This window comes from Nicotiana sylvestris, chromosome 5 (assembly GCF_000393655.2).
Source record: "Nicotiana sylvestris chromosome 5, ASM39365v2, whole genome shotgun sequence".
NCBI lineage: Eukaryota > Viridiplantae > Streptophyta > Magnoliopsida > Solanales > Solanaceae > Nicotiana > Nicotiana sylvestris.
The window spans coordinates 164,196,673-164,213,918 of NC_091061.1; the positions used below are offsets into that span (position 1 = coordinate 164,196,673).

General features: G+C 39.8%; 1 protein-coding gene across 3 annotated transcripts; it reads left to right on the plus strand.

The window, feature by feature from the left end:
• The first annotated feature begins 9,633 nt into the window (after positions 1 to 9,633).
• Positions 9,634 to 15,245, plus strand: LOC104219235 (uncharacterized). 3 transcript variants are annotated; one of them, XM_009769878.2, is made up of 6 exons: positions 9,634 to 10,053; positions 11,278 to 12,574; positions 12,653 to 12,891; positions 12,971 to 13,174; positions 14,191 to 14,277; positions 14,592 to 15,245. In XM_009769878.2, the coding sequence occupies exons 3-6, from the start codon at positions 12,691 to 12,693 to the stop codon at positions 15,222 to 15,224; spliced, it is 1,125 nt and encodes a 374-aa protein (XP_009768180.1). In that variant the 5' UTR covers positions 9,634 to 10,053; positions 11,278 to 12,574; positions 12,653 to 12,690; the 3' UTR covers positions 15,225 to 15,245. The 3 variants fall into 3 exon arrangements, with proteins under 3 accessions (XP_009768180.1, XP_009768178.1, XP_009768179.1); XM_009769876.2 differs by having other exon boundaries at positions 11,278 to 12,509; XM_009769877.2 differs by lacking the exon at positions 14,191 to 14,277 and having other exon boundaries at positions 11,278 to 12,509.
• Positions 15,246 to 17,246: the final 2,001 nt, after the last annotated feature.

Consider the following 17,246-nt stretch of genomic DNA (forward strand, 5'->3'; position numbering starts at 1 on the left):
TGTACCATGATTTGATGCACCACTATTGGTGGAGGCGGATGAAGAAAGATATAGTTGGGTTTGTAGCTTGGTGCCTCAACTATTAGTAGGTGAAGTATGAGCACCAGAGACCGGGTGGGTTGCTTCAGCAGATAGAGATTTCGGAGTGGAAGTGGGAGCGGATCACCATGGACTTTGTAGTTAGGCTCCCACGGACTTTGAGGAAGTTCGATGCCATTTGGGAGATTGTGGATCGGCTGACCAAGTCCGCGCATTTCATTCCTATGTGTACTACCCTATTCTTCGGAGCGTCTAGCGGAGATTTATATCTGGGATATTGTTCGTCTACATGGTATTTTAGTTTCCATCATTTCAGATAGAGGTACTCAGTTCATATCACGGTTCTAGAGGACCGTATAGCATGAGTTAGGTACTCGGGTGGAGTTGAGTAAAGCATTTCACCCTCAGACGGACGGACAGTTCGAGCGCACTATTTAGATTCTTGAAGATATGCTCCGTGCGTGTGCGATTAAGTTTGGAGGGTCTTAGGATCAGTTCTTGCCATTGGCGGAGTGTGATGACCCAAAAGGTCATCACTTGATTTACGAGTAAATTCTTTGTTTCGAGGCCTTAGAAGCCTCCTTTTTCCTCACCTCAATTTGCGTGCGTGGTCCGGGCGCATATCCGGAATGCTTTTATGTGTAAATGTGATGAAAATATTAATTTGGCCTTTAAAATTAAATTTAAGATGACTTCGGTCAATATTTTGGGTAAACGGACCCGGACCTGTGAGTTAACGGTCCCGAAGGATTCGTAGGAAAATATGGGACTTGGGCGTATGCCCGAAATCGAATTCCGAGGTCCCAAGCCCGAGAAATGAATTTTTGAAAGAAATTGTTTTACTAAAAATATAAGAATTTTTTGAAATTTGATTATATTTGAAATTTATGGTATCGGGATCGTATTTTGGTTTCGGAGCCCGGTACAGGTTCAATATGACATCTAAGATGCGTCTGTGAAATTTGGTAAGAAACGGAAGTCGTTTGATGTGATTCGGACCTGTAGTTGTGAAATTTGATACTTTGAAAGTTTTGAGATTTTTCTTAGATTTCTAGGCCTAAATCATAATTCTTTATGGTAGAAATTGAGGATTTTGGTAGAGTTAAGGCTTTTTGAATAATTGGAATTTAGACCTCTTTTTGGGGTCGGATTCCGAAACTAAGTGCATATTCTGGCTCGTGGGTGATCGGGTTTTGGTCCGAACTTCGTGTTTTGACCAAGCGGGCCCGGGGTCGATTTTTTGACTTTTTGGGAAAAATGATAGAAAACCTATAATTAAGCGTTGGGTATGAATTCTTTAGTATATATTGATGTTGTTAAATTAATTTGGAATAGATACAAGTAATTTGGAGGCGAATTCTAAAGGAAAAGCGGTGTTTGAGGCTTGAGTTGGCCGTGGAAGTTTGAGGTAAGTGTTTGGTGTAACCTTAGCTTGAGGGATTAGGAGTCGTGTCTTATTTGCTATGTGTTAACTGTGGAGTAAGTCGTATAGGCATGGTGACGAGTATCTATATGTCGGTGTCAAGCATGCCCATGAGTCTTGTATTATAATTTTTATGACTCTGTTGTGGTTTATTTGTGCTTCATATGAGAATTTTATTATTGTTCCCTTGCCGGGATGTTGTTGTGATATTGTTGTTCCCTTGCCGGGATGTTGTTATAATATTATTGCTCCCTTGCCGAGATGTTGTTATTATGCTATTGTTCCCTTGCCGGGATTCTTTTATGATTGGTGTTGATAAATGAAATGGGAGCGGGTAGCACGCCTGCAACGGTAATAAATGAAATTAGAGCGGGTTGCACACCTGCAACGGTAATACATGAAATGGGAGCGGGTTGCACGCCTGCAACGGTAATATATGAAATGGGAATGGGTTGTACGCTTGCAATGGTACTATATGAAATGTGAGTGGGTTGCACGCCTGCAACGGTACTATATGAAATGAGATCGGGTTGCACGCCTGCAATGGTATTACATGTGTACTTGTTCTTCTTATTTCCTTATCTTTTGCTTGAAATTGATTTATGGCGTTCCTTATATTTGTCTACTATTATTCTGTTGTTATCTGTTACTCCCCAAAACATGTTTCCCCCGCCCAACTTTAGTTGTAATTATCTGCTTCTATTTCCGCTGTATATGATTTAACTGCACAGGTTTATTTGGTAGTCTGGTCCTAGCCTCATCACTACTTTGCCAAGGTTAGGCTAGACACTTACCAGCACATAGGGTCAGTTGTGTTGATACTATACTATGCACTATGTGCAGATACTGATTCCAGAGCGTTTGGACTACAGTGAGGGTGATGTCTTCAGTCCATTGAAGCGACCTGAGGTAGTTCTGCAGACGTCCGCGGGTCTTGGCATCTTCTCCTATTTTTTCTCTTTCTATTTTTACTTATTCAGAGACAGACTTATGTATTTCCATTCAGACCTTATTTGTTGTATGTTTAGATAGTCCGTGACCTGTGACACCAAATTTTGGGTAGTATTGTACTTTAGGTTATGTAGCAGTGTTTGGTTGAATTATTAAGTTTTTCGTCTTCCGCATTCTGGTTACTTAATTTATTCTGCTTTTTAATCACTTATTATTTTAAATTGTTGAACTTGTTTAAAAAAAGGAAGGTAATTATTTTACAATATTTGGCTTGCCTAGCTTCCACGAGTAGGCGCCATCATGACTCCCGAGGGTGAAAAATCCGGGTCGTGACAAGTTGGTACTAGAGGTCTAGGTTACATAAATCTCACAATTCACGGTCAAGCTTAGTAGAATATGAGGGATTGGTACAGAGACGTCTGTATTTATCCCCTAGAGGCTACAGAGTTAGGAAAAACTTCACATTTATTCTTTTCTATCTTGCGGTTTGGTTTCTCAATGCTAATTGAATTTCTACTCTGTTCTTTCGCAGACAGTGAGAACACATTCTTCCTCATCCACCTATTAGTAGCCCGAGCCCCTATCAGCAGCTCCTACGAGGGGGAGAGGGCGAGGTCGTGCTAGAGGCCAAGGTAGGGGCAAAGCTCAGCCTAGAGCAGCAGCACTAGCGACGGAGCCTTAGGTTGAGTATGATGATGAGCTTCCGGTGGGCCCAGCTCAGGCCCCAGAGGGGTTCATTGCTATCCCATTACTCCAAGATGCTCTGGTCCGTCTAGTGGGCCTTATGGAGAGTGTCACCCGGGCAGGCTTTCTTTCTGTCGCATCAGCCGTCTCTCGGGCTGGAGGAGGAGCCTAGACTCCTACTACTCGCACTCCGGAGCAGATGGCTCCCCAGTTTTAGACTCCAATAGCTCAGCCAGTTGGAGCAGTTCAGTCGAGTGTGGTAGCTTAGACCGATGATGGAGCAGCTATGTCTGTTGATGCCTTGTGGCGATTGGAGAGGTTCACCAAGCTCTTCACTACCACTTTCAGTGATGCATTTTCTGAGGATCCCTAGGATTATTTAGACAGATGTCATGAAGTTCTCAAGAACATGGGGATAGTGGAGACCAATGGTGTCAACTTTGCTACTTTTAATCTTATCTGGATCTGCCAAGACTTGGTGGAGGGATTATTGTTTGGCTTGACAAGTTGGGTCACTAGCTTTGACTTGGGACCAGTTTTCTCAGCTATTTCTGGAGAAATTTCTTCCTATCAATCATAGAGAGATATATCGGAGGTAGTTTGAGCGTCTCTAGCAGGGTTCTATGACTGTTACTCAGTACGAGACCAGAATTATTGACTTGGCCCATCATGTTCTTCTTATACTTCCCACTGAGAGAGAGGGAGAGTGAGGAGGTTCATTGAGGGACGCATTCAGCCTATTTGACTTCAAATGGCTAAGGAGACAGGGAATGAGATTTCCTTTCAGGATGCGGCCAATGTGGCCAGGAGGGTTGAGATGGTTCTATCACAGGGAGGTGGTCAGGGGTCTGACAAGAGGCCTCATCATACAGGCAGATTTAGTGGTTCCTCATTTGGAGGTAGGGATTTTTTGGTAGAGGTCATCCTCCTAGGCCTTTTCAGTCAGCACTTTAGGCTTCACACACTGCCCCAGGTGGCCGTGGTTCTCACATGCAGTATTTTGATCATCAGTCCTACAGTGAATCACTAGCTCCTATCAGTGCACCTCCGCTTTATAGTTTTCAAGGTCGTCATCCCCAGCAGCCAAGGGCTTGTTTTACTTGTGGCGACACGAGGCACATTGCTAAATATTGCCCTCGAGCACCGAGCAGTTCTCAGCACCAGGGTTCTCGTGCCATGGTTCAGGCACCAACTATTCCACCGCCCGCTCAGCAAGCTAGAAGTGGAGGTAGAGGTGCTAGAGGTGGAGGTAGAGGTATTAGAGGTGGAGCTCAGGCCGCTAGAGGTGGATGTCAGCCAGTAGCAGGCCGTCCCAGAGATGTAGTTCAGAGTGGTGGGGCCCAGACCCGATGTTATGCTCTTCCAACCAAGCCTAAGGCTGAGGCTTCTGATGCAGTTATCACAGGTACTGTTCTGGTTTGTAGTAGGGATGCTTCAGTGCAATTTGATCCAGGGTCTACATACTCCTATGTATCATCTTATTTTGCACTGTATTTGATCATGCCTAGTGATTCTTTGAGTGCTCATGTATATGTGTCTACACCGGTGCATGATTCTATTATTGTTGATCGTGTCCATCATTCTTGTATAGTTGTGATTGGGGGTCTTGATACCCGAGTACACTTATTACTTTCGGACATGGTTGATTTTGATATCATATTGGGGATGGACTGGTTATCACCATACCACGTGATCTTGGACTGTCATGCCAAGACTGTGACCTTATCCTTGCCAGGGTTGCCTCGTTTAGAGTGGAAAGGGACTCCTGGTCATTCTACCCGTAGTGTTATCTCATATATGAAGGCTCGACGCATGGTCGAGAAGGGGTGTTTGGCCTATTTGGCATATGTTCGTGATTCTAGTGCTGAGGTTCCTTCTATTGATTCTGTTCCTGTTGTTTGTGAGTTTCCTGAGGTATTTCCTTCAGACCTGCCGGGTATTCCAACCGACAGGGATATTGACTTCTACATTGATTTGGCTCCGGGCAATCAGCCCATTTCTATCCCGTCGTATCGTATGGACCCGCCTGAGTTGAAAACGTTGAAGGAGCAGTTGCAAGACTTGCTTAAGAAAGGCTTCATTAGACCTAGTGTCTCGCCTTGGGGTGCGCCGGTGTTGTTTGTTAAGAAGAAGGATGGATCGATGTGAATATGTATAGATTACCGATAGTTGAACAAGGTTACAATCAAGAATAAGTATCCATTGCTGAGGATTGATGATTTGTTTGATCAGCTTCAGGGTGCCAAGGTATTTTCGAAGATTGACTTGAGATCTGGCTACCATCAGTTGAGGATTAGGGCATCTGATATCCCTAAGATAGCTTTCCGCACTCGGTACGGGCATTATGAGTTCTTGGTGATGTTTTTTGGGTTAACCAATGCCCCAGCAGCTTTTATGGATTTGATGAACCGAGTGTTCAGGACTTACTTGGATTCATTCGTGATAGTCTTCATTGATGATATTTTGATTTATTCCCACAACCGGGAGGAGCATGAGCAACATCTGAGAGTTGTTCTTCAGACTTTGAGAGATAGTCAGTTGTATGCTAAGTTTTTGAAGTGCGAGTTTTGGTTAGGGTCAATTTCTTTCTTGGGTCATGTTGTTTCATCATAGGGTATTTTGGTAGATCCAAAGAAAATAGAGGCAGTCAAGGACTGGTCCAGACCCGCAACAGCTACAGAGATCCGGAGTTTCTTGGGTTTGGTAGGCTATTATCGTCGGTTTGTGGAGGGGTTTTCATCTATTGCAGCCCCGATGACCAGGTTGACCCAAAAGGGTGCCTAGTTCAGGTGGTCGGACGAGTGTGAAGCAAGCTTTCAGAAGCTCAAGATAGCTTTGACAACGGTGTCGGTGTTGGTTTTGCCCAGTTCATGAGAAGAACTATCTGGTCCATGATTTGGAGTTAGTAGTCATTGTTCACGTGTTGAAGATTTGGAGGCATTATCTGTATGGCGTGGCATGTGAGGTGTTCACGGATCACAAGAGTTTGCAATACTTATTCAAGCAGAAGGAGTTGAATTTGAGGCAGAGGAGGTGGTTGGAGCTATTGGAAGACTATGATATCATCATCTTATATCATCCGGGGAAGGCCAATGTGGTGGCCGATGCTTTGAGTAGGAAGTTAGCCAGTATGGGCAGTCTTGCGTATATTCCGGTCGATGAGAGGCCTCTTGCTTTGGATGTTTAGGCTTTGGCCAATCAGTTCGTGAGATTGGATGTTTCTGAACCCAGCCGTGTATTAGCTTGCACCACCGCTCGTTCTTCTTTATTGGAGTGCATTCGAGATCGACAGTATGATGATCCTCATTTATGTGTCCTTAGAGACACAGTGCAACACGGTGGTACCAAGCAGGTTACATTAAGAGATGATGGAGTTTTGTGGCTTCAGGGTCGAGTTTGTGTGCCTAATATGGATGGACTCCGAGAGTTGATTTTAGAGGAGGCCCATAGTTCCCGGTACTCTATTCATTTGGGTCGTTAAAATGTATCAGGATTTGCGGCAGCACTATTTGTGGAAGAGGATGAAGAAGGATATTATTGCGTATGTTACTTGGTATTTGAATTGTCAGCAGGTAAAGTACGAGCATCAGAGACCTGGTGGTTTATTTCAGAGGATTGAGCTTCTCGAGCGGAAGTGGATGCACTATGGACTTTGTTGTTGGACTCCCACGGACTCAGAGGAAGTTTGATGCAGTGTGGGTTATTATTGATAGGATGACTAAGTTAGCTTATTTCATTCCTATGGCAGTCTCCTATTCTTCCGAGACGTTAGCTGAGATCTATATCTGTGAGATTGTTCGTCTTCATGGTGTGCCCGTGTGTATCATTTCTGATCGGGGTACGCAGTTTACCTCGCATTTTTGGAGAGCAGTTCAACAAGATTGGGCACACGGGTCGAGTTGAACACATCATTTCATCCTCAGACAGACGGGCAGTCCGAGCGTACCATTTAGATTTTGGAGGATATGCTCTGAGCTTGTGTCATTGACTTTGGAGGCTCGTGGGATCAGGTTTTGCCTTTAGCGTAGTTTTCCTACAACAATAGTTACCAGTAGAGTATCCAGCTATCTCCTTATGAGGCTTTGTATGGTAGGCGGTGTCAGTCCCCAATTGGAGGGTTTGAGCCGGAAGAGGCTCGATTGTTGGGTACGGATCTAGTACAGGATGCCTTGGACAAGGTCAGGATCATTCAGGATAGGCTTCATACAGCTCAGTCCAGGCAAAAGAGTAATGCCGACCGTAAGGTCCGTGATGTGGCTTTCATGGTTAGCGAGTGGGTGTTGCTTCGAGTGTCGCCTATGAAGGGCGTGATGAGATTTGTAAAGAAGGGCAAGCTTAGCCCTAGGTTCATTGGCCCGTTTGAGATTCTTGCTCGAGTGGGAGAGGTGGCTTACAGACTTGCGTTGCCGCTGAGTTTATCAACCGTGCATCCAGTGTTTCATGTGTCCATGCTTCATAAGTATCACGGCGATCCAACCCATTTGTTAGACTTCAGCACTGTCCCGTTGGACAAGGACTTGTCATATGAGGAGGAGCCGGTAGCTATTCTAGACCGCCAGGTTCGTCAGTTGAGATCGAAGAGTTTCCCATCTGTTCGTGTTTAGGGGAGAGGTCAGCCTGCTGAGGCATCGACCTAGGAGTCTGAGTCCGATATGCGGAGCTATTATCCCTATCTTTTCCCCGACTCAAGTACTTCTTTTCCGTTCGAGGACGAACAGTTGTTTTAGAGGTGGAGGATGTGATGACCCAAAAGGTTATCACTTTATTTATGAGTAAATTCTATGTTCTGAGGCCTTAGAAGCCTCTTTTTTCCTCACCTCGATTTGCATGCACGGTCCGGGCGCATATCCGGAACGCTTTTATGTGAAAATGTGATGAAAATGTTAATTTAGCCTTTAAAATTAAATTTAAGTACATTTTGGGTAAATGGACCCGGACCTGTGAGTTAACGGTCCCGGAGGGTCTGTAGGAAAATATGGGGACTTGGGTGTATGCCCGGAATCCAATTCCGAGGTCCCAAGCCCCAGAAATGAATTTTTGAAAGAAACAGTTTTACTGAAAATATAAGAGTTTTTGGAAATTTGATTATATTTGAAATTTATGGTATCGGACCCGTATTTTGGTTTCGGAGCCCGGTACAGGTTCAATATGACATGTAAGACGCGTCTATGAAATTAGGTAAGAAACGGAAGTCGTTTGATGTGATTCGGGCCCGTAGTTGTGAAATTTGATACTTTGAAAGTTTTGAGATTTTTCTTAGATTTCTAGGCCTAAATCATGATTCTTTATGGTAGAAATTGGGGATTTAGGTAGAGTTAAGGCTTTTTGAATAATTGGAATTTAGACCTCTTTTTGGGATCGGATTCCGAAACTAATTGCATATTCGGGCTCGTGGGTGAATGTGTGATCGGGTTTTTGTCCAAACCTCGTACTTTGACCAAGCGGGCCCGGGGTCGATTTTTAACTTTTTGGGAAAAATGATAAAAACAAACTTATAATTAAGCGTTGGGTATGAATTCTTTAGTATATATTGATGTTGTTAAATTAATTTGGACTAGATACAAGTAATTTGGAGGCAAATTCTAAAGGAAAAGCGGTGTTTGAGGCTTGAGTTGACCGTGGAAGTTTAAGGTAAGAGTTTGGTCTATCCTTAGCTTGAGGGATTAGGAATCGTGTCTTATTTGCTATGTGTTAACTATGGAGTAGGACGTATAAGCTTGGTGATGAGTATCTATACGTCGGTGTCAAGCATGCTCGTGAGTCTTGTATTGTAATTTTTATGACTCTGTTGTGGTTTATTCGTGCTTCATATGAGAATTTTATTATTGTTCCTTTGCCGGGATGTTGTTATGATAGTGTTGTTCCCTTGCCGGGATGTTGTTGTGATATTATTGTTCCATTGCCTGGATGTTGTTGTAATATTATTGTTCACTTGCCGGGATATTGTTATTATGCTATTGTTCCCTTGCTGGCATTCTTTTATGAATGGTGTTGATAAATGAAATGGGAGCGGGTTGCACACCTACAACGGTAATACATGAAATGGGAGCGGGTTGCACGCTTGCAATGGTAACATATGAATGGGAACGGGTTGCATGCCTGCAACGGTACTATATGAAATGGGAGCGGGTTGCATGCCTGCAACGGTACTATATGAAATGGCACTACCAGAAAATGGACCTATGGGAACAGTTATTTTGGCAACGGTTCGAAAACCATTGCCATAGAGTAGATATAGTAACGGTTGTAACCGTTACAATAGAATTTGGGTGGCATTAGCACACTTTAGACATCAAACCGTTGCAATTGTAATAAAATCGTTGCCATAGATATTTATTTTGCAACGGATTTATAAACCGTCCCAATAGATATGTATATGGGAACGGCTTTGGGAAAAAAAATCCTATGGGAACGGTTGTTCATTCCCGCCTCATTTTTTCCGTTGAAAATTTCCTGGCCCGCCAAGTGACTTGTCATTTTATATTTTTTAACTAATTTTAAATAGGTAAATACAATAAACCCCTCCACCTCCGGTGTATCCCCCCTCATCGATACATCCAAACTCCCTCATCGAATTTCTTTCAACTAAATCCTAACACAGATACAGATTAGATATTGGGATTAATCCCTCATCGAATTTCTTTCAGCTAAATCTCTCATCGAAATTCTTTCAGCTAAATCCCTCATCGAATTTCTGAAGACTGGTGAATTAATCAATATCTAGAATATATTGTCGAGTTTCAGATTAATGGTCGAGTTTCAGATTTACTAAATCCTCTCTTGGCCGAGTTTTATTCTCTCTATATCTATGCAAATACCTCTTCATTAGACCATCCTAATCATCAAACCCTAGAGTTCCAAAATCATCAAGGAAAGTTGCTAGCCTTCCCCAAATCCCCAAATTCTAAAATCAGATTTGTGCTCGAATAATAGAAGCCAAAAATCACCATAGCCTGGTAATTTTCTCTCTTTTTGGTCATTTTTACTGTTTTTGTTACCATTGCTATACGTTTTTACTGTGTTTTTTAGTTCTTGGAAAAAAGGTTCTTAATTCATGTTGTAGTCTTTTGGGTTCTGTGTTTAATACTTTAATTTATGCTTTAGTCCTGTGTTTTTAGTTCTGTGTTTTTACCTACTGATTTTATGAATACAGATTCCTTTCTATTGCTGATTTTGTTTCCTGCTGATTTTATAATTCCTTCCTAATGCTGATTTTATGAATTCCTTCCTGATTTTATATAGTAGATATTACAATTTCTCTAGTGTTACAGTTTCAATCGTATATTATGAATATTACTCTCTGAGCTGAAGAAATGATACCTGAATCTTACTAATGCAATTTGAGAAAATGAGCTTAAAAATGAGCAATTAACAGTGCAAGTAGAGCACAAAGAGGAAATGAAAAGGTCGAAGTGATAGTTTCGCCGCTTCCTAGGTAGATCTCCACATGCCCTTCTATAGGTGTGACATTGTGATTATTGAATGTTCTAAAGGAGATGAGGTATATCTTATGAGGTTGGTTCAGAAGACCTAAAATCTCTCAGAATCGATTGAACTAACTAAAGATAGAATACACAATTGCAGAAAATTATCTATATAGAAATTACCAACTACTTGGACTAAGGTTTAGTTATTACAATTACACTTGCATTCAGTTCTGTATTTTTAAGGAGTCTTTTTAGTCCAACTAGAGAAGTGTATGCCAGTAAATATTCAATGAGACTTGTATGCCAGTGTAGAGATAAATGTGAAATTTAAAGTACCTAAGTTTTTGAGAGTTTGTAATTTGCTATCACTCCCTCTGATTCATTTTTCTTAAAGTTCATGGCTATCTTTATGTAATTTTTCAATGACATTTATATCTTCTATGAATATTGGGGATTCTATGAAAGGATCTGGTGGTGTTTTAAAACTGGTAACTTCCCTACTTTCTCATGATACAATTATTTTTTCTTATAAAATAGAACTGTTTGGTTGATGGAAATTGAGAAGGTAATTACACAAATCCTATTTCAATCTACCACAATCCACTGATTTTTAAGAAGTTAACTTTTAAAGGTCTTAAATTGCTTTAGTGTTTGTGACTTTCTGAGTTCCACCCTTAAAAGCAGTGGTCAATGTCAAATTAATATGCTTTTGGTTTATTTGGTTAGTTTTGTTGATTTACTTTTATCATATAGGATATCTATGGATAATGGTAATAAAAGTTGGATGAATCTCTTGAGATGGACGGATGAGTATATCCGTGGAGTGAATGATTTTCTTGATAACGCATTTGAACGAACCGCCCAAGGAAATGAAATATTATGCCCTTGCAAAAAGTGCGTGAATCGCTATTGGTATTATAGAAATGTGGTGGAGGATCATTTGGTTGTTCATGGATTTGTTAATGGTTATACCAAAATGGGTTTTCCACGGGGAAGGATTTTCCTCGAGAAATACACCTCATCCAAGCAATGATGATGAAGGTTCTACCATGCGTGACGATACTGATGGACTACTTCATGATACATTTAGAAATATAGAGGGTCAAGCAGGGGATGAAGAAGGAGCAGGGAAAAGACTATCTGATGATGCAAATAAGTTTTTCAAATTGCTGGAGTAAGGAAAACAAGAGTTATATCTGGGGTGTGAAAATTTCAGTAAACTGAGTTTCACTATTCGATTGTACTTGCTTAAATCCTTGCATGGGTTGAGTAATGTGGCTATCTCTGATTTGTTAGACTTGATAAAAGAGACATTTCCCTTTGCTCAAGTACCAGAATCTTTCAACAATGCTAGAAACACGATAACAGATTTGGGTCTTCATTGTGAAAAAATACATGTATGCCCTAATGATTGCATGTTATTTTGGAAAGAAGATGCTAATGCCGATAATTGCTCTATTTGTCTGTCTTCAAGATGGAAGAGTGGTGGTCTTTTGACTAAATTAAGCTCTCAAATCCCTGCAAAGGTTTTAAGGTACTTTCCTTTAAAGCCTAGGCTTCAGAGGATATTCATGTGTCCTGAAACGGCTATTGCAATGAGATGACATGCTAATGAACGACCCAATGATGGGAATATAAGACATCCTGCTGATGGGGAAGCTTGGAAGGCTTTTGATTCTTTGCACCCAGACTTCTCTAGAGATGCTCGAAATGTTAGATTGGGTCTTTCAAGTGATGGTTTCAACCCGTTTCGGACCATGAGCATTTCTCATAGCACGTAACCTGTTATGTTAATGAACTATAATTTATCACTGTGGATTGCATGAAGCCAGAGTATATAATGTTGTCTATGATAATTCCGAAGGTGGATCTCAATTGCAAGAACAAGTGCAGCAACTGCCACGGAATCGCACCTCTTCAGCAACACAATGAGTAGATGAACAAGTGCAACAAGGGAATATGGATTTCATCACACCTGCATCACAGTGAGTACATGACCGATCTGATGATTCTACCACTCATGAAGCAGTTGAACAATTTGAGGAACAAGGCAAATATATATAAATTTTAATCATAAACTTAACTAAAAACAGTAATTAATGATTATCTTTGTTTTGTACTATTGCAGGCCCCTCCTCGCCAAAAAGAAAAAGAGGCCGTACTCAAATGCCAAGGGTTCATGGTAGAAAAGAGCGTAAAATAATCATTCTAAATGAGTATAATCAACCCGTTGGTCCTACTATAGAGGTTATAAAAGAGTTGGGTAGCTTCCTCAGCACATTGGCAAGGAGTGGGACTTTTTGTCCTCTTAATGTATTTAATTGGAGGAAACTTGACACAAAAGATGATATGTGGAAATATATCAAGGTATGAAGTTCCCAATATCTAATAAACATGGATGATATTTCTTATTTCTTACACTAACCCAATTGCACTAAATTTGTAGGAAACATATGACATTCCTGACGAGGCGAAACCATGGGTTTTTGAATCAGTTTGTAGTGCTTGGAGAAAGTATAAGAGTCAATTTAAGACAACTCACTTCACAACCTATGAGAATGATGAGCTTCGAATGGAGAATAGGCCAGTAGATATTCCGAAATCTCACTTTAAGGATCTTCTTAAATATTGGAACTCCGATCCTCACAAGGTAATTACATTCATAATCTCTTCTCTTGTTTTAACATAATTATTTTTTGGTGTCTGAGTCAAAAAAATCAAAAGTAAAATAGTACCGAACATGAAGGTCTTAGTCCTTTCAAGAATAAACTAATTCTACAGTTTTACTATTGTTGTAACTAGGAGTGGGCATAATACGTTTAAACCTATTTTGTATCAACTTCTGCTTGATATTAGCAGTTGTTGGTGTATACATGTGCTTTTTGACTTTCTGTGGTTTTGTGATTAATACCACATACTTTGGTTGGAATACATACTATAGTTCAGGAACTTCAGGAAGGCACCAATATATACAGTCTATAGTTCTGTTTCATCCAAACTCTAGGAACTCCAGAAATTGGTTATGTTTCATTGTAGCAATTCTGACCATTTGCTTTTTCCCAATCTACCGCCCTACCATGTTATGTTTGAAATGTTTATATAGTAAATTAGTAGTACTACTAGTCAGTTTGGTCGAGTAAGGGTTCTTCTTCTTCTTCTTCTTCTTCAACATTACAACAACAACTTTCAAGTTTCAACAGGTATGTTTTGCTTTTGCACTTTTTATTTTCATTTTTCTTCTTCTTCTTCTTCTTCTTCTTCTTCTTCTTCTTCTTCTTTTTATTTTTCTTTCTAAATGTCCAAAAAGCTCCGAAATGCTGGCGAATATTTTTCAGAAAAATTCTGCCAAGTTTCTATCCAATTTCTACCCAGTTTTAAACAAGTAAATCTGTCAGTCCACTGGAGATGCAGGTTTATACTAACCTGGGACCTCTTTCATAAGGTAGACAAGATAAATAACCCAGTGAAAAATGTAATAACAAAACAAAAACTGGGCATCAATGGTGACTGCAGCTGTTGTGAGATGTTCTACTAAGTTGATAGGGTGGTTTATTATAAGAAGAGACTGTATAAGAGAGTATGAAACTCGGAGGCTCACTCTCTCAATTATAAGCTTTCCCAATTGTAGTAAATCAATCACCTATTGGTTGACTCCTTTATTTGCAGAAAATATCCGAAACCAATACAAAGAATCGAAATAAGTTGAAGTGTTCGCACACTGCTGGCAGAACACCTTTTGCTTTAATTTGCGAGGTTTGATGTTTTATCTTTATTATTTTTTTAAATTATGAACTTACTAACTTTATATGGAAAGATTCTTATACCTGTCTTCATATAACTAGGAAAAAAATAAGGAAATCTCTAATACTTCATATACTGTATCAAGTAAGGACATGTTTGTGGCTACAAGAAAAAGAAAACTTGGCCGAGTATACATGTTTCAATGTTATTAGTAAAATTGTATGAAATTTCTAATTTAAAGTTTGTCGTGCTTATTTATTTGTTCTTAATTATTGATTCAACTTTAGTTACTTAAAACTCCTTTTTCTCGCATTTTTGGTTTGTAGGCTGAAATGGAGAGAATACAATCAACTCAGGAAAGTGAAGATGGCAGTCATTCAGATGACGCTTTTGCATCAGTCATGGGACCTGAATATCCAGGTCGCGTGAGATTGTATGGACGAGGGGTTACCAAGACTGTGTTAAAAGGGGAAAAAGGGAGTCTTGGATCTTCTGATGAGAGGATGCAACAGAAAATGGAGAAAATAGAAGAGAAGATGCAACAAAGAATGCATGAAAAGTTGAACGAACAAAAGGATGCCATGGAACAAAATATTACAATGAACGTCATCACACGACTTCAGCGTCTGAACCCAGATTTGCAACTTGATCCTTACATGTTAAGGTTCAGTGCACATTCACCTGTAGAAGCCTCCTATGCACAAAAAATTCTTGTTCAACTAAACAGTCGACCATCTGCTGGTAGTAACAATCAAGGTCAATATGCACCAAATGTTATACATCTTCTTCTATTTCTTCTTCTCTTCCTTCCTTGCTTGGGATTTTTCTTTGGTTCAAGGCAGAGGGGATATGAAATGCCATGTTTTCCATTTTCACTAGGCAGTCCATATGGCTGTATTATCATGTCTTTGTACAGTTATATTGACATTTATATCATCTGTTTACTGTCTCTATTATAATGTTATATCTGCTTCATGCAATATGTTTATGTATTCTGTCTAAACTGATTGGAATTGGATCAGAGATCCACCTACCTAGTTGATGTAGAAAGCTCCTTTTCTGCTACAGAGATTACTTTGAAGTTCACATATCTCTTACACAAGTTAAGGCTTTACACTTTAGAGAGATATTATACATGGCTCTTACAAACTGAATAAACAACTTTCTTGCAGTTTCTGATTTGTGGATTAGGTATTTACAAATGCATATACGATTTTTTGATCAGTTAAAGAAAAACATATGTAAAAGAAACAGTATATGCATTTGTAAATGCTTTTTCCCAAAACAAATTGCATGTATAGTAGTATCACACGTATAACAGTTTAAATTGAATATATCAATGGTGAATATATCAATGGCTTCCCTACCACATCCATGTAATCCACAAGCATTTATCATGCTTGTCCAACAAATGGGATTAGGTTGTAGAATGAAAATAATATCACAAAACTAATTAAATTAACTCTGCTTTTAAGCTAAAGCCTCCTCCTAAATTTCTAACTTTCTTGATTACAGTTTAGGAAGGAAACTAAAACTAAGAAACTGAATCATCTTCAACATCAGTGACTGATCTCTTTTGTTCAACCTCAATCTCTTCTATTCTTCTAAATACTTCACTCATTTTTGGCCTCTTTTCTGGTACTTCATCTGTACACTGCAAAGCCAATTCAGTAAGCTTCAACATTTCATTATACCCTTCTTTTTGTGCTAGTATTTACATATCCAAAATATCAGTTGACCAATCATTATTTACCACTATTCTAACCCACTCAAAAAGATCATCATCTACAATATGAACCCCATTTTCTGGTGAGAATAATTCACCTGGTATTTTTCCAGTGATCACTTCTAAAAGTAGAATACCAAAGCAGTAGATATCAGCTTTTCTTGTTAGTTTCTTCCCTTGACAGAACTCTGGAGATTTTCCCACTGCTAATTTTTTTGGGGATTCTTTAGATGGTAGCAAAGGCAAGAATCCATAATCTGTTAGCTTGGAATGGTAATTCTTATTGTTGGGGTCTTGTTGGATTAGAACATTTTTTGATCTGATGTTTCCATGTGGCACCTTATGTGATGGTAATGACTGGTGCAAGAAATTCAAAGCCTTTGCAACATCTTTTATGATGGATATTCTTGTTATCCAATTTAGTGGTTGTCTCCCAATTCCTCTGTTTTCTGAAACCAAGAATCATAACTTTTTACAAGGTAATTTTAAGGGGAATAGGTAAAATATTAAGGTATATCCATCCCAGATTACTCTCTCTGATGTTGCTGTTATAGCTCAAACTTATACAGACTTAACTGGAGGTGCGTGCTCAATTGGGGAGCAGCCAATAAAAGGTCTTTTGGATCCAAAAGCAATGGCACGGCTGGCTGTCGGAGAAGCACTCACAAATCTTGTTTGGGCGAAAGTTACCTCTCTTTCTGATGTTAAAGCAAGTGGAAATTGGATGTATGCTGCAAAGCTAGATGGTGAAGGAGCTGCAATCTATGACGCTGCTCTTGCTCTTTCTGAGGCTATGATTGAACTTGGGATTGCAATTGATGGAGGGAAAGATAGTCTTTCCATGGCAGCCCACGCATCTGGGGATCTTGTTAAAGCTACAGAGAAGACACTTTTTTGCTTTAGCCTTTTGAAAAAGAGTGTAATAACTGAGAGTTTTCTCTATTTTTTGCACTCTGTAATAGTAGCTAGCTCTCTGTTCTTTTTTTTCATGGCAATTTGTGCTATGAGTATTCTTAGACCGGATTCTCTTGAAGGATAGTAACTTTATTTATCCTCTTTTTTAGGTGGAGCAGATCAAGAAATGGATGATGAAGACGATGAAGAACTAGACCTTACTTGAGATAATTTTGAATTGTTATAGATGAATGTTCTAGAAATCTTTTGTTACCAATATTTTTTGAAACTTATTTACCCTCTTGAAATGTACTAAACTTATGCACTCATGGGGTAGAACATTTGCTTTATGGATATTATT